A 22,050-nucleotide genomic window follows, 5' to 3' on the forward strand; every position below is an offset into this window, starting at 1 on the left:
GTTATGCCTAATGGGGTATAAAGTATAGGCATAGAGAAACCCCATGCTAGTATTATTTAACTCATAAAAAGAATTAATCCTTGATTATAATATCCTACCGTTGGTTATGAGATGCAAGAAAATCTCATTTCTAACTTTCTTTTCTACAGTTTGTATGGTTACAATTGTCGAAAACAACCATAGAAGGACCAGGTTAAGACTTTTTATCTGATTGAAAAGTACAGTGGCATCAACTGGTTATCAATCATAGAAGGAGCTAACATCAGTTGTATTAACAATGCGACACAAATATAACTCAATATTTTCTCAGGAAACATAAACAGAACTCAACTATTCAGCATCGATACATGAACACTTCAAATTTGCATCTCATAAATATATTGGATACCAAAGAGCTTGCCCATCATAATGTCTTCAAATGGCTGGCAACGATTAATTAGGGACAAGATCATCTATTCACTGTTATTAATTTAAAATCTCTCGAGAGTATTTTAGTCTTCATTTTCACTTCGTATTCATACTCATCATTTTCTTGGTGAAGTGTTCCTTCCAGTCATGAACAGATGCAAATGGCAGCAAACCTGCAGATACTGGAAGAATCAGCATCAGGATAGAGTAGAATATGTATCGCCTAATCCAGTATGGTAGCCTGACAACTTCGATTCCTTGAGACATGGACACAGAGCCATAAAGGATACCATAAAAAGCTGATGGGAATACGTTGGCAAAGAAATGCAACAAGCAGAGAGCCTCCCAGTAGAGAAGCCAGTAATATCCATCCCCTCCTAGAGTGTCTACACACAGCTTTCCAGCAAAACCACAAAATATTCCCAACAGCACGAGAATGAAGGATACCGGCATATGCGGTCCAGATAATGCTGCTCGCTGAAAAACCAACCAAGCAATGGTCAGAATCATCAATATGCCTGATAGCATCTGTGTTAAAGCTACAAATTGGCATCTCAATGTAAGCCAGGCTGAATTGAAAGATGCCACAGGATTAGGAATCCACCAAGATTTAGACTCCTGCGGAAGGAAAACAGATTGTCAGTGGCTCCTGGTTCTCAATAGATCAGCAAGATTACAGCAAGTGACATCACATATAATAAACCTTGTCTGTAGCTGTGCAAGCTGATGTAACCTCGGTGATCCGCTGGTATGAATAAACAGAAGCTCCACACACAAGGGAACAGGACATGATTATCAAACCACCAACAAGAAGATCGATGCACTTCCTGATGAATTCAGCATGCTGTATATCCTGCATCTGATTTCTCAGTTTCTCTTTTCTGAATGTAGCCTTAGAGATTCCCATGGATATCTTTATCTTTTCCAAAACATGTGTATAGGAACTAAGGGCTAACTGAGAATGCTTTAGTTGCAACTTTTTCATAGTTAGACCTATCTCAAATGCCTTGAGATCATTACAGCGGGTCTGTTCATTTACAGATTTCTCAAATGTAGTTAGAATGCGCTGGTTAAAATCAGGACAAGATTTACTATGAGAAGCATAGGCGATCTGCTGATTAACTTGCCCGCGAACAATAAGCTGACTGTTCATGGAATTCAATGATAGATTCTCCTGGAATTCTGCAACAGGGCTTTGTAAATCAAAGTTTGCTGCTGTTACAGGACAGCTATTTAGAGATGAGCTGCAAGCTGTGCTTCTTCGCTCAAAGATAGATGTCTCATTGATAAGACGAAGGGTTTTCAATGTGCTGCCAAATGATTTTTCAAAACTGCTTGTGAAAGAGTTGAACCTATCACCATATATCTATTCAAATAGAAATGCAAGGCACATGTTTTACTATTCCAGAATGCAGGAGTTTCTTGAAAAAGGGAACTAGATTCTTTGGTAAGTTTAGAACCAAACTTACATTTGTCACTGATTCTTTCACTGCTGAAGAACAAATCTGCATGTACAATGATGTCAGATAATCATACAAGGTTCCTGTAGCATTTCACACTCATGTCAAAGCTATGGAAGATTGTACCATGGATAGGTGATCAACTGATAATCTCTCTCCACAGATATTCATTCCATCTAAAACCTGTAAAAGAGAATACAAAAAGAAAAAAGAAACATCCATATCATCAAGAAACTAAGCACTTTCAGAGTAGCACAAGATAAGTACGAAATGAGATAAAATGGAATGAAGAACAAGATGAATAATGAATGCTAGTTTTATTCAATATCAATTTGTTGACAACTGAAGTGCTAAACCTGAATATCTAGTGCTCGATATTCTTAATTGAGTGAGAAGCCGGATAGCCCAGTTCTTCTCTTGCTGCTAAGCAGGAGAAGAATAACTATCTTAATCCTTGGTGTATTTAACTTGATGCATCTAACAACCTTCTTATTCCAAAGTCTAAATGCATCGTAACCTAAAGGCATGTGTAACAATTCGTTCATGATACCACTGAAAATGACAATAATATGCTAGAAGTATTTGAGTTATTAAAAGTAAACAGTCAAGCAACAACTATGATAATATGTTTTTCTTCTGGAGCTAGACTGAAATCAATAGCACCCATTCCACCCAAGAACAAAAGTTCAGACAATTCGTGTTCACAAAAAGCAATAAATTTACATAATTTCCTTTTAATCTGCTTTAAAAAGTTTCAATGTCTAACAGGCAGTTCTCAGTTACATGAGTGTTCTGAATGTCAATGAGTCATCAAAGTCATGATCCTTATCGTCAGGACTCTCCTTCATTAAATTGCATATAATTCTTCTCCAATTATTTAGTAGTTATATAGACATGCCACAGGTAAAAAATTTAATTGGAGTTACTAGATAGGTGTCCCAACAAGGTAATCATTCATCACTATCACCCATACTTTTCATCCTTTGGTAGTAAAATTAATTAATAGAACAAAATTTTCTAAATATGATCTTTCTATAAAAATGCCACAAAAGAGTGGTGCATGTTGGGTTCTGCATCAATGGCATTTATACTTCACCAAATAATCCTTTAGTGCACCCACAGCAAAAGTAATTCAGCGTACATAGCAAGAACTGGGAAAAGAAAAGGACTTGACTTGGCAAAGGTGGTAAGAGAATATATAATGCCTCTCATAGGAAAAAAAGACATTGTCATTAGATTATCTGACTTGTGCAAGAAAATCTACTTCAGAATGAAAATAACTGAATCTATCTTTCCTATTGATCGATCTCAATATTTTATGCAACTGTGGCCATGTCTGTGGTACCATGTAGCACACTAGCATGATGCCTTTCTTAACCAACTTGGTAGGACTCATACATGGTAGAGAAGGAAACAACCTTCATCGCAACATCAAACTGGACACTTCCATACCTCAGACTCTCAGAGCAATGCTATGACTAAACTATCCATTACTAACCATCACATCATTAATGCTCCTAGAAGGGAAACATGATTCACTAGAGAATTTCTTTCTTGTTTTCATCAATTACTGAGGCACAAACAAATGATACTAAGCATCTACTAGAAGACTTGCATAATTTCTATTTCCAATTCAAAAGGAATGCATCAACTTTAACATCTAACTTTGATACTCTGCGGAGATAAAAGAGTAATCGCTTAAAAAGAAAAAAAAAAACCTCTGTTCCCTCAGAAATATAAGAAACACTTTGTAACCAAACAAACCTGTGCAATAACGGCGGCAAAGGACATTCCCACGGGAAGAGCAAGCTCCTGGATACTATCATCTCCGTAACCACTACCATGAGGCGTCCACGAAGAGCGACGCCTGCATCTTAGCCGTAATCCTCCTCTCCGAGAGGGCGGCGCTCGACGGGAGTATAGAGACGGAGACGAAGAAGAGGAGGAGAAAGAAGACGAAGCCGCATCCCTCTGCCCCTTCTTGACCGTGGATATCACATCACCTGCCGTCTTCTCGAGAGTAGGCGCCGCCCCAGAGGCGGAGGGACCTCCTCGAACCCCGCCACCGTCATCGCCGCCCTCCCCCGCCGCATATCCAACCGAATCGCAGGCTTTGTGGGAGGATTTGGTGGAGCAGGGGAGGAGCGGCTCCATGGAGGGGGGGCCTCGGGGGAAGGAGAGGGAAGGAGACGCTTTGAATTGGGAATTGCTTGGAATAAAGAGAGTTGGAGTTTTGTCGTTTTGACGTTTTGTTTGGGAAACTTTTCATAGTTTCGGAGTACCGTTGAAATCTAACTACGGTTTTATGGTGCAACCTCTAAAATATTAATAAAACTTTAAAAAATTATTTAGGATAAAATTTTAATTATATATTTCTTGACTTTACGTGAAGATGGCATCAGTCGTCCCATTATAACTCGTTGAAAATTTGGAAGGCACTAACTATATCGAGATGCCTCCAATGCATTTTGACTTAAAAGACGGATGCAATCTTTCCCCTTAATCTTACACTTAAATGCATCTCTGGGATGAATTATTTAATTACTCAATGTATTAATAAGAGAGTTGTTAAAATATATTTTATACCTCAATATGTCACCTTAGTCTGCAGCATGTCAAGAACTAGACATAATGTATAGTTGTTGAGGCTTTGTTTCGCCAATTCGGGTTTAGTAGTGTTGTTTTTTTTAGCTCCTCTTTGTTTTTATCTCTTATAATTTTTTTTCTCTGTGCTCTTTGAGCTTATAATTATAAGTTGTCGTGTTAATTATATTAAACTTATATTAATTTTATTAAAATAGAAAATTGTACTCTACATCATGTTATTTGACCCAATTATATGAAACTATTGTATATTTTCCAAGCTAAAAGGCAACTCTAAGTTTGTTACTAATGAAAAGAGAAAATTATCATATTGCCCATACATATAAAGTCAAGATGAACAATATTTTTCTTGGGAGTTACTTTCATCTTATATATATAGCCTTATGAATGGATAAGCGGAAAAGAGGACCAGAGTAAAAGAGTCGGAGAGGTTAAGTTAAAAAAAGGCCAAGCATAATTTATACTTATTAAAATTAATGAATGTATTCACCGATACAGAGTCTCTTCCCTTTAAAAAAAAGTACATGGTTACTGACTCTACGTAGTCATATCTAAATGCATTGATAAATTTAATCGATTCAATAATAAATAGTATATATACTTATCTTAAATGGACACGATTATTATAGTCCAATTCAATACTTGGACCACTTCGATTGAATCGAACTCTATTGATACGATATCCCACCACGTGATTACTACCCAATATCCACCAAACCGCCTCTAGTAATTTGGGCATAAATCCTGCACCCATCCGACTCCAAATTACTACCAACCCGATTCCAATTGGGATACTATACGATACGATACGGAACGATTATACCATCAAACCAATCACATGCCTTAAAAAAATACCTAACTGGTGGTCAATTGTTATATAAGACTTGCGATCATTCGCTCATAAGCGATGTCTTCAAAATTTTCTTTTCACTAGAAGTCTCTTTCTTTGCACCAAAGTTTTTCCCACCTGGTAGAATCGTCCAGTTTTTATTAGTTTGCATTGTTTACAAATTCTGTGGATAGTTAAAAAGTTTTAGGTATTTGCAAAGTAAAATAAAAACGAATGCGCAATGCTGCCTTTAGTTTTTTTGTGCAAATCGCTTTTTATATTTTATTTTTACAGTGGTGATTAGTACTAAGCAAAGTTTCGATTTTATAAGAGAAGCTCGTTTTTCGTTTCCTTTGCATGGTCGATTCGTTTTAATATTTCTTGTTACCGTACTCGGCTCATAGAAATGTGGATATTTTATAATATATAAAATTATATTCTTCCCCTTCCTCGAATAATTGACTCGTAATACAAATACTTTATATTACCGGCTAAAAAAGAAAATACTAGATATTACTCTTATAAATAGTTATTATTTTTGTTATAAGCAGTTATGACCTTTTGTCATTTTGTATTTATTAATCTTTGTAGCTCGTAATTATTCTTATAGAATGTAGTTTACACGACATAAAGTTATTAGATATAATTTATAATTATTCCACGTATTATATAAATATGTGGGGGAGAAAAAAAATAATGTTCATACCTTTCATTAGACAAAGGAACATAATAATATATTTTATAAAAATATCAAATTTGAAGCAATCTTCTCAGTTTTGCTGTTGATAAATATTATTTAATTTTTTGAGAGCTCGAAGACTAGATATAAACAAAGCAAATAATCAACTCTGTTGATACAAAAATACTAACACACTAAGTCACTTAATTTAAGTTTCAAACCATATGCTTCACGGAACTATTACTTCGAAACTATTAACCAACTCGTTAAATTAAATCGCAAAACTATCAAATAATTTTTTGTTAATAATCCTTTGGGACTGGAATTGATGAGTTACCTTTGTAAGAGCTACTTGGTATTTAATTTCTTATTCATAATCTCTTAAGCAAAGTTAGAATATATATGTCATGTATTATGCCTCAAATACTCTAGAAATATAGTCATTATGAAATAAATATTTATAGTTATTATTCTCAAAATAAGGTATAGAAAAATTCTTATTTTATTTATTTATATTTTAGAATACGGATGTAATGATTATTATTATTTATGTTTTTACATATAAAGATTTCAAATGTCACCGGCAATAAAATTTTGCTTAGTTTTTTTAACGATGACTACTTGGTTAGTTATCAGTTTCCAAAATATATAACGGTGAAATGCAAAATAGAAAAAGAAGAAAAGGAACAAATTCCATGTCGTCACAATAGCGTAACAGTGAAGCTCTTCCTTTCCTCCTCCGCTTCTTCCTCTCTCTCTCTCGATTCGCTCAGGCCAGTAGTTAGAAATTTGCGAACACTCCCTTTAAACGTGGCCACGACTCACCCCCATTTCTAAGGCCTCGTCTCTCTCTCTCTCTCTCTCTCTCTCTCTCGCATCCGACACAAGAGCGAGCGAGCGAGCGATCACCGGTCGATCCATCGCGAAACCCTAGGCGCCCGGCGCCCTTCTGATAAAGGTACTCTCCTCCCTTCTCAATCCGATCCATTTTTCGTTTTACTATCGTGGAATCACGGATGTTTCGTGGAAGGTTGGGGAAAATTAGGACCACCAAGTTGAGTTAAAAATCCCGTCTTTTTTACTTTTCCTCTTTCTCTTTAGCCCCTATTCTTTAGGACTCCGAAGATCTGAGTAGTAGCTGTAAGATGCTGTGGTCATAAGGGCATGTGGGTCTCCCTTCCATAAGTTAATTTTCTATTTGGTGCTTCTATTTTTTTCCTTTTAAAAATTTGAATGTTGTGCGGTTGAGAGAGATCCCATCTGGGTTTTCGGTTGATCACATGTTCATGTGCGAGTTGGTTATTTACTCCCTTTTGCTTGCTTTGGGTTTCTATGTTCCGTTCCTTTAACTGTCTTCGGAAGCAAAGGGGATCCTTTTTCTATTTACTTCTTGCTTTCCTTTTGGTTGTTGGTTTGCTTGCTTGCTGGATGTTGATATAGATCGAGAATATCACATATCCTCGCAGTCAGGTAACTCCACAGTTGGCTAATTCGGCAAATTTGAGGTGCTGTTTTTGGTTGTTTGATTTTTTTATAAAATTTTTTTTGATGCGATTTTTTCGAGATGGGCCATTTAGATGGTCAGCTAAATTGATTTGTTCGGTTTGTCTTCGAGGAAAATGGAATTTCTGAGTGGGAAAACTATTTGGGAGAAATGAAGAAGAGAATGGAGGGGACTGATTATACGAAGTGGTAGATTTAGAAGGAGCCCTAGGTTTGATCTCTCTCTCTCTCTCTCTCCCCCCTCCCCGACCCTCCCTTTTTTTCTTTTTTGTTTTGTTTTGTCTGTAGACATCCTTGTTCACTTTATCTCTTCCTCTTAGTGCGAGCCTAGAATTGTTTGCAAGATATTACGAAATAACACCTTCTGTTGTGATACCGTTGGTGGCTGTGCAAGGATGCTCCACACCTGACTGCTGAATTGGTTGTATTCAAAATCTACACTTGTAGATATTGAGGTTGAGGCGACAGTGACCTAAAGGTCTAGATATTTCCAATGATCCTTGGCGCATCTATAATTAGGACTGCTATAATGCAGCATGTAAGTCCTTGATTCTTTAGATGATGATGAATTTGGAGTTCTCTGGTAGTTATGGAAAAGCAAATGCTGATTCAATATACATGTTTGGAGTCAAATATCAGTCAATATATTAGTCCAAATCCATACGAGTATTAAGTTTCTGTTGGCCATTGTAATACTTAATTGGTTTTGAAGCTAGAGTTTAAGTGTAGTAAAATAGTTATTTGTTTACTTTTATCCTTTTACGAGATGGTCCAGCTATGGCACCTTTATAGCATGTTGGTATATGATCCTGTGCCATTTTTGGCTCTAGGCAACAGTATATTTTATTTGATTGATTTCCTATACTTCTAGTACTTCATCATTAATTAGAGGTAGCATCTAAGGTGGAGTTACTATTCCCTCTGACAGATGTGAAAGTGTAGCTGGATTAAGTCCTTGAGCACAGTCGATGAAGGTAAATATTGAGTGAGGTGCTGGAAGCCTGGAAGTAATCCTTATCTTTGGAGCCTAGTATGGAAAGCGAGACATATGTAGTGCTTGAAAGGTCTAAGCCTACCCATCTGGTGAATCTAGATTTTCTTTTTAGGAAAAGATTTCATGCTAATTGATGCCAATTATGTGGGAGAAAAGCTTTATAGATTTTGTTCCTTTTTCTTTCACCTGCATGGCTGTATGGGATAGAGTTTTCCAGGACATAATATAAAATATTTATACTCTGTCCTGGTTAGGCAGATTTGTGAATATACTCCAGAGATATTGGTGTAGTATTCACATGGTCATTTGTGTGGTTAGGCTTTATGGAAATAAATTTACTCTTTTGCAGATCAGCATATATTAGTCTCTCTTAAATCTAGTGCATCATATGTTGAGACTCTGGGGTATGATCCACAAGCTATGACATGCTACTTTGAGCCTGTAATTGTGCCTATGGCTCACGACTAATGTGCCAGTTGCAGCCACGTAGTGGCACCGTAAATTCGTGAACTCTCTATCTTTTCTATTCTTTGTTATAAGTTCTCTGTTCTTTACTTATTCTACATCAGTGAAATAGAACTTATTGTTCAATGTGGTGGATTTGCTTGTTTACAATTTACAGGTTCAACAAATAGATTTTTCTTACTGTTACCGCATTTTGTCCTCCAACTAAATCTTTTATCATACTCAGTCAACTCTTGCTATATTATAAAGAAATACAGCTTGTTTCAAAAGCATATACAGGATATTTACTATTCCTCTCCTTTTCTCACTGATAATATCTTGTTTAGCTTGTGAAGAGCTGTTGTTTAGAATTTTTTCCGTATCTCCTTTAGTTTGTTAAGAGCCATATACTTAACTATTTTCTATTTGGATGCTGGACATTATATTTTGCTTCACTGGCAGAAATATTATGAAACTTTAGCTATAAAACCTTAATCATTAAGAAGAAAAGGCTCTGGCATTTTTCCTAGGAATGGCTTATCTTCTATTTGTACTCTATTCTTGGAAATAATAACAGAGAATGACATTGTAGAGATGGCATAACCATCAATGCAATTTATTTCATTATCTGGTATGGATGAGGATCAGAATCATTAAATTATTGAAACACAAGGTGGAAAGTTAAGAATTAGGTGGGAGGCGTAAAAGAATGATGATTTATTTTGGATACATGATGCCTTAAAAGGTTGAGAACAGAAAGGTGTGAAGTGGTTTACATATTGGAAAGAACACTATGATTTTGCAAGATCATAAGAAAGAAGATAAGAGTGTTTTCTGAATTCTGTCAAGCAGTCAAAATTGTTGGGCAGCGATAATCTTACTATTTGAAAGTATACCTGCTAAAGCTTCTTCTGGCTAACTGGTCTTGAAATTGATTGGCAGCGAAGGATAAATTTCATTTCTATAGAACTGAGTCAGGAAGGAGGTTTTTGTGTCTCCGGTTAGCTTTTATGGTCACAAATATTCTGGAAGAAAAGCAACAGATGAGAGTAAGTCATTCTATCAGAAGTTCTTGATAGGGGGCCTAGGTAATTGGAGAAGACTTTTGACTCAATAAGCTTTGGTGTTTCTTGGGGATAACAATGTTTGTTGCACTGGGGGTAAAGGACATGATAGGGCATATAAATTGAGAATCCAAAGTTCTGGAGCATCTAAAATGCCTAAACACAAGACAAAATCCAAAGTTGTTTGAAAACATTGTACCTGTTGATCATTTGATCAATTTGAGTACACAATTGTTTTCAAACATGTAAAATTAGATGGAACTGTTGGTTATTATTTTTAATGCCTATCAAATAAGCCAACATTGGGCTCAACCTGAGTTTGTTATTTCAGGAAAACATTAAACTGTTCCCTGAATATTGTGTTATTATTTGTCAATTTTGGAACATTAAATTGGTTATAGTTACTTTTCAGGTTTTCTATTTAAATGGCGAGAAGTGGCAGGGCCCGGAGACTTTCGACTCGTCAACTCAGGTTGACTCCATATCCAATTCCTTCCTACTGCTGGAAAACTGAGAAAGTAGTCAATGCAAAGGAAACACCATTATCGGTGGAGAAACGGGACTGGGAAGATGCCACCTGCTCTGTGTGCATGGAGTACCCTCACAACGCTGTCCTTCTCCTTTGCTCATCACATGACAAGGGTTGCCGTCCTTATATGTGCGGGACCAGCGATCGCCACTCTAACTGCCTTGATCAGTTTAAGAATGCATACACCAAAGTGAAATCACTCCATGATTCACCTTCCTGGCCTGTGATCGATAAGTCAGAGGTAATGGAACTTGCATGCCCTCTGTGCCGTGGGCAGGTTAAGGGATGGACTGTTGTTGAACCTGCTAGAGAATATCTCAACAGTAAAAAGAGAAGCTGCATGCAGGATGGCTGCTCATTCACAGGGACATATAGAGAACTCCGCAAGCACGTGAAATTAGAGCATCCTTCTGCAAAACCTCGTGAGGTGGACCCTGTGCTTGAACAGAAGTGGAGAACCCTAGAGCATGAAAGAGAGCGACAAGATGTGATCAGCACGATCAGGTCATCAATGCCGAGGGCAGTGGTGTTTGGCGATTATGTGATAGAAATGAGCAACAGCGACGTTGAGTCTGATGATGAGGTAGGTGATGGGGACTATGAAGGAGGGAGTCGTGGCATCAGCAGGAGCATCCTGTACTTCTTCTTGCGAGAAGGTGCACGCTTCATGAGGCTTCACAGGGATAATGGGGCATCTGAAGGCAGGGAAGATGATGACGGTTATGCTACCATCCACAGCGATGGTGTTGATGCTACTGCTGCTTATTCATCAGATGTTGATGATGAGGTGGCTCCAGTAATAACCCGAGGGAGAGGTATGGGTATGCTCAGATCTGAGAGGCGGCGGCGCCGCCGCCGTAGAAGCCGGGGAAGATCAGTCTTAGGTGTGAGCTGAAAGGGTGACAGGTTGGGATATTGTTCGTTAGCAAAGAAGGGTAAACAAGTACATTTGTAATAATTAATGGGCAGATACTTATGGATTTCACCATTGATTTGCTGATTTATAGTCATCTGATGGCAGATGATGTCGAAGGTGATTGTCTTTATGTTATCTCATCTTTCATATCAATGCATCTCTGTTGCCAATTTCTTGGTGCTTTATGCCTTTATGGTGGTGTAATTATTTGTTGCTTTGCAAGTAAATTTGTAATGACTAATTGGCAGATATTTATGAATTTCACAATTGATTTGTTGATCCGTAGTCATGTGATAGAGGATGATGTAAAGGTGTTTGTCTTTTATGTTGTCACATGTTTCATATTAATGCTTCTTTGTTGTGCATCCCTCGATGCCTTGCCGTGGTTCAATTACTCGCTGCACTGCATGCTTCGTCAGTATTAGCGTTTGAGATCAAATATGATCTTTATGCCAGAATGAGAATCCACATCTAAGTAGTAATGGCATCCGTCGTACAGCAGATTAAAAGCATAAGATAGATAGTATACAAATCAGCTAAACTATGGAAGATTCTTGTTTAACTCTCAAATGGCAAGGTTGTGACACAGCAAAATGAAAGCATTCTTCATCAGACTGATACAATTAGTTGCTCACAATTTCCATCCTTCTTTAGCAAATTTAAAGAGGAACGAAATAAAATTTCATTAAAAACATCTCCAGTTATGTTACATAGTGACAATTGTCACAAATAGCACACATCTATATTCAAAACGAGATACATTTCGGTACACATTTCTTCTTAAATTACACCTCAAGGGACCTGATTCTTCCCAAAACTTTTCTAGTTTTGATGGCTGATAGAAACCTCTCCAACTATGGGAAAGAAATTAGTGATAGATTAGAGTTGGAACCAAAATTTATCGAATAACCTAATGTACAAGTGAATTGGAGACAAAAAGGAGCTACTGACTGTTCAGCTAAGCTTTCAGCTCGCAAGCTCTCATCAGCAATCAAGCGGCAAGCACAAGAACCTTGATGGTCCCCTGACTGTTTGCAGTTAACATCGTAGGGCTGTCACTTTTCCAGCAAACAGCACTAATGAAGTATGATCCAGCATCATCATCTGTGTCACTCAGATCAGAAGATCCAAATCTATGCCATGTCGCAGGCTTAGAGATAGCCTGCAAATACCCAATTTTTTTGAAATGAGGCACAGGAAACCCACTGAGCCAGAAAGATACAAATGCAATTATGGATCGCATCAACTGCCGGCAATGAAAGAGATATTATGATGTGGGTGAAAGAAGCTTCAAGATTTCGACTAACCTTATGGTAAACAAAAACTTCATTTGTTTCACTTCCACAAGCAATATATTCACTGTTAACTGTCAGGCCAACAAAATTCTTCTCATTCGTGTGGCCTTTGAATGTACGCATCTGAACATATATGAGATTTACTTATACTGACTAAAGTCAATCAAGAGGCTTTCTTGCAAGAGGTACAGTAGGCTAAAATTAATTGCTTTATGCGACAAAATAAAAACACCAACCGCAAAAGCAGAGAAAAAAATGTAGGTTAGTTACCGAAAGGTGAAAGATAACTTCACAACACATACCAGGCAATTCTCCTTCACATCCCATAACCTCAAAGTACTGTCTGTTGATGCAGATGCAAGCTCATTATTAGATAAAAATTTAACATAAGAAACTGCTTTTCTGTGGCCTCTAAAGACATGGAGCGGAGCACTTGTGTTTCTCAAATCAAAATAGTGAATGTGATGATCAGCAGAGCCGGCCTGAAAAATTGTAGTATCTGCATCAGTTCATACAAGTACATGAATAGGCAGTAGAAAAAGATCATATATAGCTACATACCGCAACAAAAATGCTTGATCCAGGATTATATTTGACACAACAGATATTTGCTTTCATGTCAATGTTAATTACGCTGGCTTCTTGCTTTGTGGACCATACTTTGACCTATATGAAGGAGAATGAAACACAATGTGGCTCTCTCAATATTCACTGATCAAGTTAATCTCCTCTAAGAGTGGTGACATGTAGCTAGCATTAACAAAGTAATATTGAGTTACCTTGCAATCATCACTACCAGATACTAGCATATATGGTTCTATACGTGAAAAATCGACACTCCATGCTCTTTTCTCATGCTCTTCATATTCCATGACACTCTGAAATATAGAGCTCGTAAGGAATCCACATGGCAGCAAGCAATGAATAATGAATGTGGCTATAGTATAATATAGAAAGAATTCTGGAAAAGATGTAAATACCTGACGAGTGTTCACATCCCAAACAGTTACTATCCCTTCATAGTCACTGCTTGCAATAATATTTTTTGAGTACTTGTTCCAACTTAGGCAACTAAGTTTGGATCGTGTGGACATCTCTACAACAGGACAGTGTATATCTGATGGTTCATTTACAACCTAAAAAGCAATATATGCACAATAATAAAAGATTAAATATCTTTGGCCTCTGAAAAGAATCATATAAGATAAGCACCTATTCTTCAAAAAGCTTACTGTGGATAATTCAAAGACTTTAATGCGCTTGGAAACGCCAGCAGTGGCAAACAGCTCATCATCACGATCAAACTCTATGCTGTATGTCAAAGACTATTATAAGTTTCCTCAGGGGTTTCACTCTTAAGCATGAACAAGAAACATAAAATCAAAATAATAAGAGATAAGGCTGCCACAAGAAGCAGTTAATGGAAATGAGCGCAAAAAACAAAACTGAGATCTAAAGGTACACAAACATACAACTATCCCAGCTATTTATTATATGCACATTCTTCTTCCTTCATATAGAAAAACATTCTTATGGTATGTAAACTTCGCACAAAAAGAAGTTGCCGAATATGCTTGATCATATCTCCATAACAGGCAATTCTGGAAGTTGGACAGTTTAACTTTCCCAATCATTAATATCTTAATATCCTTGAGAAATCTAACTCACAAGAAATCAACCAAGCTTCCCCCAACCAATGATTGTCATGCTTGTGGCACGGTGAATCACCTCCTGTGCCATGTGCTGACACCTCATCGGCATGATAATCCTTGCTCCCAACAATATGGAGTCGAGTAGAGCACAACCCATAGTTGATTGCCCAAGACTCGCCAAACTGATTGTCATGCTATCCTCAAATGCCCAAAATAGGTGCCAAATTCCTGGTAAGAGAAAAGGTGCAAGAGGGGCTTGACATGAAAGCTATAAGCCCCGATTGGCAAAATAATAAATCTACCTTAGAAATTACAATTTAGGCTCACACAAAAATTTGCAAGTCCATTGTCATCTAAAATGGTGCGAGACAAATTTTGAAAGCCTGTTTAAGATAAGTAAAACTTCTTCACGAATGCGAGGGGCTAATATTTACCGGAGAAGGAAATGACTTTAAGAGATAACAAACTCAAGATATGCCATAAGTTAGAAGAATGCAAGTCACACAACTCATGATGTAACAGGACAGCAAGGAGGATTGGCAAATAAAAAATTGTATAAGTTCTAAAGAATGCACTTAATTTCAGTTTCTTACCTAGATACAATATTTGCAGAGTGAAAGAGATCTCCATGTCTAAGTTCTGCTATGACACGCAACCGACTGTAAAAAGTGCAGCAAGGCAAAAAAACAAATAGCATAAGAAATAGATCAACTTGAGAACTTGGAAACTTTGTGGCACAAAAAAAAACCAGTTACAATGAATATTTTTGCTCACTAATTTCAAGCATAAAACAATGGGTAAGACTTCCTGTTAATTGCAGAACCTGTATCGAGTAAATGTTGTCAGTACAGACTGAAAATCCTCAAGACCTGCATGATAGCCTTCTCTACTTGTGGTATTCACTTCTCTTTCTTCTTGTCTATTCTGGTTTGGTCCAAGTCGTCGTTTTTGCAAATAGTATTCTTGGAGCTCACTAAACTGCAAAGTTCAATAAAAGATGCAAAAAAGGAAGTACACACATATTCAGGTCAAACAAATGTGCAAAACCAGGACAAATTTGAATAATAAGTTATTCTTTAAGATGGTATCAGGTGAAAATATATAGTAAGAAGATTATACTATAAATATTCTGTCCCAGAAAGTTTCAATGTAAGTCCCTCCCATCAAAAGGGTCTGGGGAGGGCAAGACGTACTTTACCTTGCACCGATTATTGGAGAAATTACAAGAATTAGAACAAAAAACATTTAACACAAAGTACTAGCACTTCAACTCAAAGGATTCACTGCAGATTATCAACCAATTAAACTATTTTAGTAGCTACCGGTTTCCAGTATATGAACAATGCCATGATGAACACAAACCTGTGCATGGACTCGTCTCTTCCTAGCCATAATAGCTCCTGATTGAATAAGAGTATTTGTTTGTTCTGAGCCGCTAAAGGAATCTCTTTTTTGGTGTCCTTGATAGCTTATCTGAGCCTTCATGTCGACCTTATTACACTGTAAACTTCCAGAACACATCCCAGCAAGAGAGGTACGGGCAATGGATAGACTTCTCTGCTTGTCAGCTGTGGAAGGCCACAACTTTGCCATAAAAGGATCGTCAAAATGCATGCGCAGTTTCATGGAATATCTTTCTTTTGTTCGATGTAATTCCATTCTATGTCTCTCTATAACACTTATATCTTCTTTGATAAACTGTAGATCAGTTTGGACCTGCAGAAACCAAAAGGTACATGAATCCCTATCCTGGTTATGATTAAGTAGTCTCAGTTTGTAGAGTATCAGCAGCTCTCACTGACAATGAGCTGAGGATCCAAAAAAAGATTCACAACAACAAGAAGATGCCTTCAAATGGTTACAACAGCATACTAAGTACAATTTAAACGTACCCAATTTAAATGCAAGGACAAAAGGCCTTCAAGAGAAGCAGAGAATTAAATTTTATAAACGCAAACCTCGTTCAACTCTTCCAGCTTCTGCTTTCTAAGGCAGTTTAAGAAGTCAAGCATTATTTGCATATTTGCCTCAGCTTCTTGCCGTTCCATTTTCCGTTTTTTCTCAATGAGAAGTGTCAATAGGCTATCTAGCTCTTTAGCTGACATTTCACATCCCTGTCTACACGAATAGAAACATCTAAGTGCGCAGAAGATGACAGCTAATTCTAAGATGGCTTCGAATATAATAAAATTCTAAAGTAATTATATATATACAAGGCTTAGCTTTCTCCACAAAAATGTATGCCCCAACCAAGTAACTACTGACCTGTTGCAGCGTCAGGCGAAGCTGCTCAACCGGCGACGCGGTCTTTGCAATTTGACGGGCTGACGCCTTCTTCAGAACCTACATAAAGTCGACAGTTTGGACTCGTGAATAAACAAGAAGATTAACTAATATGAACAAACGGAAGGAGAAATTCGTTTAAGAATTGATATGAGAACCTTATCGAGGAGGAAATTGGGGAAGATTTGTGTCTTCGTGAGGTAGTGCGCGCAACAAGGGCAGTCGCTCTTGTTGCCGAGGTGGGTGACGATGCACATGTAGCAGAAGCTATGGCCGCAAGCCGTCAAAAACGCGTCTTTTATCATCCCCATGCATATCGGGCAGAGCAAGTCCTTATCCGGCTCCATCTCCGGCGCCGGCGCCGATGCCGCCGCCGCCGCCACGGCCGCCTCCGTCATCCCGGAGAATGAGACGGCGGGCATCGTCTCCGTCTTCACTACGGAGGGGACGAGGGCGCCCGTCAACGAGTCCCCCATCTTTTTCCCGGTCGGGAAACGCCGCTCCTCTCCTCTTCCGGTGTATGTGGGCGCGGGAGAGAAGAGAAGGACGCTGTGCGTTATAAGCCAGTGAGAGAGAGAGAGAGAGAGAGAGAGGTGTATGGGTAGGAACGGACCACGTATGGAGCGTAGGAAGCTTGGAAGGGCGAGTGCATATGCGGCAGTTTGGACTTCATACAAATATTGAGTTATTGGTTTAGGGTCAAAAGACTGCTGGTTTATTGAGAAATATTTTTAAATATTTAAATAGTATATTTATAGTTCCAAATAATTTTAACAAAAAATCTTTAAAACCAAGACAATTGTATTTCTTCTATTATTTAGCATTTTTTTTACTAATATTTCGGTCTAAGTACATCAAATCAAATCATATGACTTATACAAAATTATATTCTAATTAAACTTTTACTTTTTAAATATAATTACTTTAAATTAAGTTATTTTTCAGGGTAAGTAATAAAATAATTAGATATTAAGGACAACTAGATAATTTATTTATTTTTAAAAAAATATGATCAATAAAGTAGATTCTTGAAACTGAGATCAATTATATTTTCGGTCCAATAACAAAAATGCAGTAATTTGTCTTACCTACTTCCTTTTTGCTTTCTTGGATGTTGGCTAATATCCTTTACAAGAATGATTCTGTCAGTAAAGCTTTTGTTTGGGTGGGAAGGCATAGAATCAATGCATTTCGCTGCCTGGCAAGTTGAACGAGAGTTTGCTTGCAAAATGTAGAGATCAAGGTGGTCTTGGCATCATCAACGTCAGACTTCAGAAAGTTGCCCTCTTAGCAAAGCAAAGTGCTAGTCGAAGTTATATTAGGTGATGTCAGGACTTATTTTTGGAAAGACTTGATTCTCATACCATATTATTGTTGGAAAATTCCTCTCAAAGGACAATGCCTCCTTTGCATGCTCCTTCGTATGGGAAGGAGTACTGAAAACAAAATTCACTTTCCTCATTGGAATCAATTATTTAGTGGGCAATGGAGAATGGATTGATTCTGGGACAGATAGATGAGGCTACTACAAACATCTCATTTTGCACCTATTCTCCTCATGAATATTATGTATGGATCAATCAGCCGAGACCGAGACCGAGACCACACCAATGAGAAGCAGAATTGTTTCTCTCTCAAGAGAGAAATATAGAGAATCCAATTGGGAACCGGGATGAAGAAGCCCTCACCAAGTTCTTCTATTTGCCTCCCCACAGCCTACCCAGCTTTCAACAGAAGAAATTGAAAGAAAGAAAAAAAAAAAAAAAAAGCCTCCTCAACCGGAAGATCCTCCTTGGTAGATCCACCTTCAATTTTCAGACAGAACATTGCGCAAAAGGATTTTCATGATATTCACACACTAGTCATGGATGGATAACTGACAGCTACCGGGAAATCGGATTATATGGAGATTAATTCCTAAGAAAGAATCAAAGATACATAGTCAAATCTCACTATAACCTCATCAATCTTTCCGAAGCCAGGTTAATTAAGCTCGAATAGAATATGAAAACTCACAGTACCCACTAAAGTGAAGATATTCCCATGGGCACGCACATCCTTCCTAGGGGAGAGGGGGCATTGATGTGCTCTTGAGTTGTAATTTGGTGGAAAACATGGAGGGAGAGCCAAACAAGAGCATCTTTAAATTCTCTACGTTGACTACCACCAGCTTCTCAGAAGTGAGAATCTTACTTTCCGACAGCCCCCCTTTCCTTTCCTTTCCTTTCCTTTGATGCCTTTTTCTGCTCTATGTCAATTGTAATCCTCCCTGATTTCCTTGGAACACCCCCTTCCTCCTCTTTGTACACTCTATTATCCTCGATAATAACTGGATCTAACCCTTTTTTCTATAAATAAAAATAATAATAAAATCAAGTAGTCGATTCACCGTCCAATTAACCTGTCCAATTTTCATAACTATGACTCTAATCATACCATCAAATTTGTTACTCCTAAATTTGATGCCTTAACTCAATAAAGTACTCCATTCTGAAAGTATAACATAATTATGCAATTATCCTCCTGGGTAGCCAATTATCTGTCAAAGATCAAAAATTCATGAATCTTTCTTCTCATTATGTGCCAACAATGCAACAAACCCTAGAATGACTAGTTACAAGAAGGAGAAAAAAAACCAGCCAGCATTCACAATGACATAAATAATTCTGCAAGACTCTCGTATGAATTCTATCTTCAGGACCATGTAAGACTCGGATATTGAATAAGGTACAATGACTAGCTCAACTCAAACTTGCAATATAGTCAAACCTTTCAATGGTAAACCATCAAGCTGAGAGGCTTCGCAAGTTGAGATTAGCATTTGCTCTTAAGGCACAGTCTTCATCTGATAGGGTGCTTGCTATACAACCTTGGCTGGGCTGCTTCCCATGTCATGCAGTAGCTGAATTTGTATCAAACTGCTATTTCAATTACATGATGCAAACAGATCTGTTGCCCTGATAGTTTTCTTTACATAAGCTTTATCAAGGTTGCAGGAGTCTATGGGTAGTCATTTAATTCAACTGGGACCAGAAAACTTCCAGTAAAGACCTTACTGTCACTAGCTACACAAGTGAACAGAGTAACTAGTATGTAGAATCTGAGCACACGTCAAATTTCTAGCTAAAGCCATCTCAAGGGTATCCTTTATTTATAAGAGTATCCTTGAGGGAAATTACCATATTGAAACTAGAGATTACTCCAAAAGCAGTATCTAGAAAAAAATGACCTACCTGATAAGCAATCGAAACCCTCGCACATGCAATACAAACAAACAAGGGCGACCAACAAGAAAAGCAAGTTCAAAGGTTCAGAAAAGATGGGAGTTAGAAGTTCTAGATTTTACTCGTCGACCAAATACAAAGAACATTCTATGACTGCATTCCTATTAATATGGAGAACTATCAACCACCTATAGCACAAACCTACAGCATTAGCTTGAATAATCAACAAAGAGTGCAGAGAACCAATAGGATACAAAAAGAAAAGTTACAGACCAGATTTATGATCTAACTAGTAATTCACTGTCATATCCTTCTTAGAATCGGAGCTACTGTTTCACAGTAAAAGGAAGTGCTATCATCTCCTTTCTTACTACTTCTTCCCCTGGCAGTTTTGATTCAGACAACTACTAAATGAATGAAATTGCTGGCTAAATAGTCCACATTGGACATGCCTAGACCATCTAAGAGTGAGGCATAAGGAAAACATTGTGCAGATCAGAGCTGAAGACAATGATAGATGCCCATCGACATTAACTGGATCATTTGAAAATTATGAATAATAACATTGACCCTAATCACATAATCATAATAATTGCTATCTAGACCAACAAAGATTTCTTCCAGATCTTCTAAGCCATAAGGTAAAACACTTGTTTGTTTACAATAAGTAAAGAACTAATGAAGAAACTTATTATCATTCATGCATGATGAACCACACTAATCTATGATCAAAAAGAGGCGCATCAACATCTACACAGCAAATTTACCATAGAGAATGAAATTCTACTAGTTAGATTCAATCAAAATTAAGACATTACGGTACCATGAAAACCTAATATGTCCATCACTCTGCTTTTGCAAGAGCATCGAGCATCATCTTCACTGTCTCCTTCATCAGATCCATCCTGCGCAAGTGCTGCCTAATATCAGCTATCCTCTGCTTTTTGAACTTCTCCTCCATTGCCTTCGCCTTAGACTCATCAAGCAACTCAAAGGCCCTCTTGAACGATGTGCCGCACGGATGATCTTTCCCCAGCTGTTCAATCGCCTCGTGGAAGTATGGGTAGGAAAGCTTCTCCTTCCCAGACTCCACATTACCATTAGTTATCCGATGAAGCTTCCCTGCTGCAACTGGGTTTGCATTATCATCGTCACTCTCTTCTCTGGCATCTTCATCGCTATCAGCACCAGCATTCTCAGAGGCGGTACTCTTCGATCCCCATAGGTTCTTTGAGAGCTCAAAGGCAGTTTTTTCATGGGGTTTTGTAAACTCGGGGCCAGCGCCATTCTTTCCTCGGGTGGCGGCGGCCGTGAACTTCTGCTTGAGGCGGCGTACCTTGTCGGCGAGCTGCGTGGTCGTGACCTCAACCTGGAGGGATCCACGGATGAGCCCATGAAGCGCTTCCACGTCCTGGATGGAAGTCGGGAGAGCACCCTTCTTAGAGCGGTAGTCCGCAATGCCACGGAGGATCGCAATCTCATCATCCGGGCCCCAGAGCCGCCTCCTTTGCTCAGAGGGAGGTTCGGAAGAAGCCTTTGGCTTCTTCGCCCGGGGTTCGGACGAGGCGAAGGTCTTCCTAAAGTTGGGGGAGGCATCCATGGGCCGGGAGCTGATGGGTTTGATAGAGGGGTCGACAGCGCGAGCCGGTCGCTGGGCAGGCGCGGGATCCTCCTCTTCCTCAGAGAACTCCTCGTCTTCCTCGCCGGAGGAGGAAGCTGATTTGGTGGGATTTGGAGAAGGTTGCTGGGGTTTGGATCGGGGCTGGGATGGTGTTTGGTCCTTGGTCTGGTCGGCGTCGGCGTCGGAGTCGGAGGTGGAGCTCTCGTTACCTGATCCTTCTTCGGCTTCGTTATCCTCGTTACTGGGATTGGTAAGGTTTTGGGGAGGGTTGGTGGACTTCTTGAACTCTTGCTCCTCGTCGTCGGAGGACTCGGAGGAGGACGGAGGGGCGGGAGCGGGGCGCTTCGGGGCCATGTTTTGGATCGGAAGAGAAGAATTAGTGGGGGTTAGGGTTTTGGAAAGATCCGATTGTTTTATAAGCAGCTTGAAGTGATTCGCCAGGCTCAGGCTCAGGCAACATGAGCACGAATTATATGAGTATTAGGATTATCCTGTCCGTTGAATCAATGTGTAGATGATCAAGATCAGTATCCTGCCATTCCTGC

At 38.6% G+C, this 22,050-nt stretch overlaps 4 protein-coding genes across 11 annotated transcripts; 1 reads left to right on the top strand and 3 right to left on the bottom strand.

Annotated features, from left to right (window-relative positions):
- Positions 1-240: 240 nt before the first annotated feature.
- Positions 241-4,085, bottom strand: LOC140796101 (protein CPR-5-like). Its single transcript, XM_073148973.1, has 5 exons — positions 3,633-4,085; positions 1,995-2,051; positions 1,878-1,913; positions 1,112-1,774; positions 241-1,026 (listed from the first exon to the last, which is right to left on the bottom strand). The coding sequence occupies exons 1-5, from the start codon at positions 4,020-4,022 to the stop codon at positions 505-507; spliced, it is 1,668 nt and encodes a 555-aa protein (XP_073005074.1). The 5' UTR covers positions 4,023-4,085; the 3' UTR covers positions 241-504.
- Positions 4,086-6,655: 2,570 nt separating this feature from the next.
- On the top strand, positions 6,656-11,711 carry LOC140800411 (uncharacterized). Of its 6 annotated transcripts, none has more exons than XM_073155216.1 (3): positions 6,672-6,938; positions 7,596-7,694; positions 10,398-11,711. In XM_073155216.1, the coding sequence occupies exon 3, from the start codon at positions 10,411-10,413 to the stop codon at positions 11,407-11,409; it is 999 nt and encodes a 332-aa protein (XP_073011317.1). In that variant the 5' UTR covers positions 6,672-6,938; positions 7,596-7,694; positions 10,398-10,410; the 3' UTR covers positions 11,410-11,711. The 6 variants fall into 6 exon arrangements, with proteins under 6 accessions (XP_073011289.1, XP_073011317.1, XP_073011326.1 ...); XM_073155225.1 differs by lacking the exon at positions 7,596-7,694 and adding an exon at positions 8,412-8,547; XM_073155199.1 differs by lacking the exon at positions 6,672-6,938 and adding an exon at positions 7,432-7,450.
- Positions 11,712-12,088: 377 nt separating this feature from the next.
- On the bottom strand, positions 12,089-17,264 carry LOC140780644 (E3 ubiquitin-protein ligase COP1-like). Of its 3 annotated transcripts, XM_073126331.1 has the most exons (14): positions 16,819-17,264; positions 16,643-16,720; positions 16,336-16,491; positions 15,740-16,093; positions 15,201-15,355; positions 14,971-15,036; positions 13,958-14,036; positions 13,706-13,861; positions 13,505-13,603; positions 13,287-13,391; positions 13,028-13,207; positions 12,738-12,848; positions 12,382-12,592; positions 12,089-12,284 (listed from the first exon to the last, which is right to left on the bottom strand). In XM_073126331.1, exons 1-13 carry the CDS (start codon positions 17,134-17,136, stop codon positions 12,422-12,424), a joined length of 2,028 nt encoding a protein of 675 aa, XP_072982432.1. In that variant the 5' UTR covers positions 17,137-17,264; the 3' UTR covers positions 12,089-12,284; positions 12,382-12,421. The 3 variants fall into 3 exon arrangements, with proteins under 3 accessions (XP_072982432.1, XP_072982430.1, XP_072982433.1); XM_073126329.1 differs by having other exon boundaries at positions 12,089-12,592; positions 16,819-17,263; XM_073126332.1 differs by having other exon boundaries at positions 12,089-12,592; positions 16,336-16,495; positions 16,819-17,190.
- A 3,296-nt stretch (positions 17,265-20,560) lies between these two features.
- LOC140780669 (STOREKEEPER protein-like) lies at positions 20,561-21,940 on the bottom strand. The gene has a single exon (XM_073126366.1). The coding sequence runs from the start codon at positions 21,857-21,859 to the stop codon at positions 20,729-20,731; it is 1,131 nt and encodes a 376-aa protein (XP_072982467.1). The 5' UTR covers positions 21,860-21,940; the 3' UTR covers positions 20,561-20,728.
- Between the last annotated feature and the right edge of the window lie 110 nt (positions 21,941-22,050).

Source organism: Typha latifolia, chromosome 1 (assembly GCF_019914945.1).
Source record: "Typha latifolia isolate L0001 chromosome 1, TyphaL0001v2, whole genome shotgun sequence".
Lineage (NCBI taxonomy): Eukaryota > Viridiplantae > Streptophyta > Magnoliopsida > Poales > Typhaceae > Typha > Typha latifolia.

Coding starts and splice junctions, on each gene's coding strand:
- LOC140780669 (XM_073126366.1), bottom strand. CDS start 21,859: ATGGCCCCGAAGCGCCCCGCTCCCGCCCCTCCGTCCTCCTCCGAGTCC.
- LOC140780644 (XM_073126331.1), bottom strand. CDS start 17,136: ATGGGGGACTCGTTGACGGGCGCCCTCGTCCCCTCCGTAGTGAAGACG. Junction 15,356..15,739: donor AGAGACGAGTCCATGCACAG/GTTTGTGTTCAT, acceptor TGAACTTTGCAG/TTTAGTGAGCTCCAAGAATA. Junction 15,037..15,200: donor ACAACATTTACTCGATACAG/GTTCTGCAATTA, acceptor CACTTTTTACAG/TCGGTTGCGTGTCATAGCAG.
- LOC140800411 (XM_073155188.1), top strand. CDS start 10,411: ATGGCGAGAAGTGGCAGGGCCCGGAGACTTTCGACTCGTCAACTCAGG.
- LOC140796101 (XM_073148973.1), bottom strand. CDS start 4,022: ATGGAGCCGCTCCTCCCCTGCTCCACCAAATCCTCCCACAAAGCCTGC. Junction 1,914..1,994: donor CAGTTGATCACCTATCCATG/GTACAATCTTCC, acceptor TTGTACATGCAG/ATTTGTTCTTCAGCAGTGAA. Junction 1,775..1,877: donor TGAAAGAATCAGTGACAAAT/GTAAGTTTGGTT, acceptor CTATTTGAATAG/ATATATGGTGATAGGTTCAA.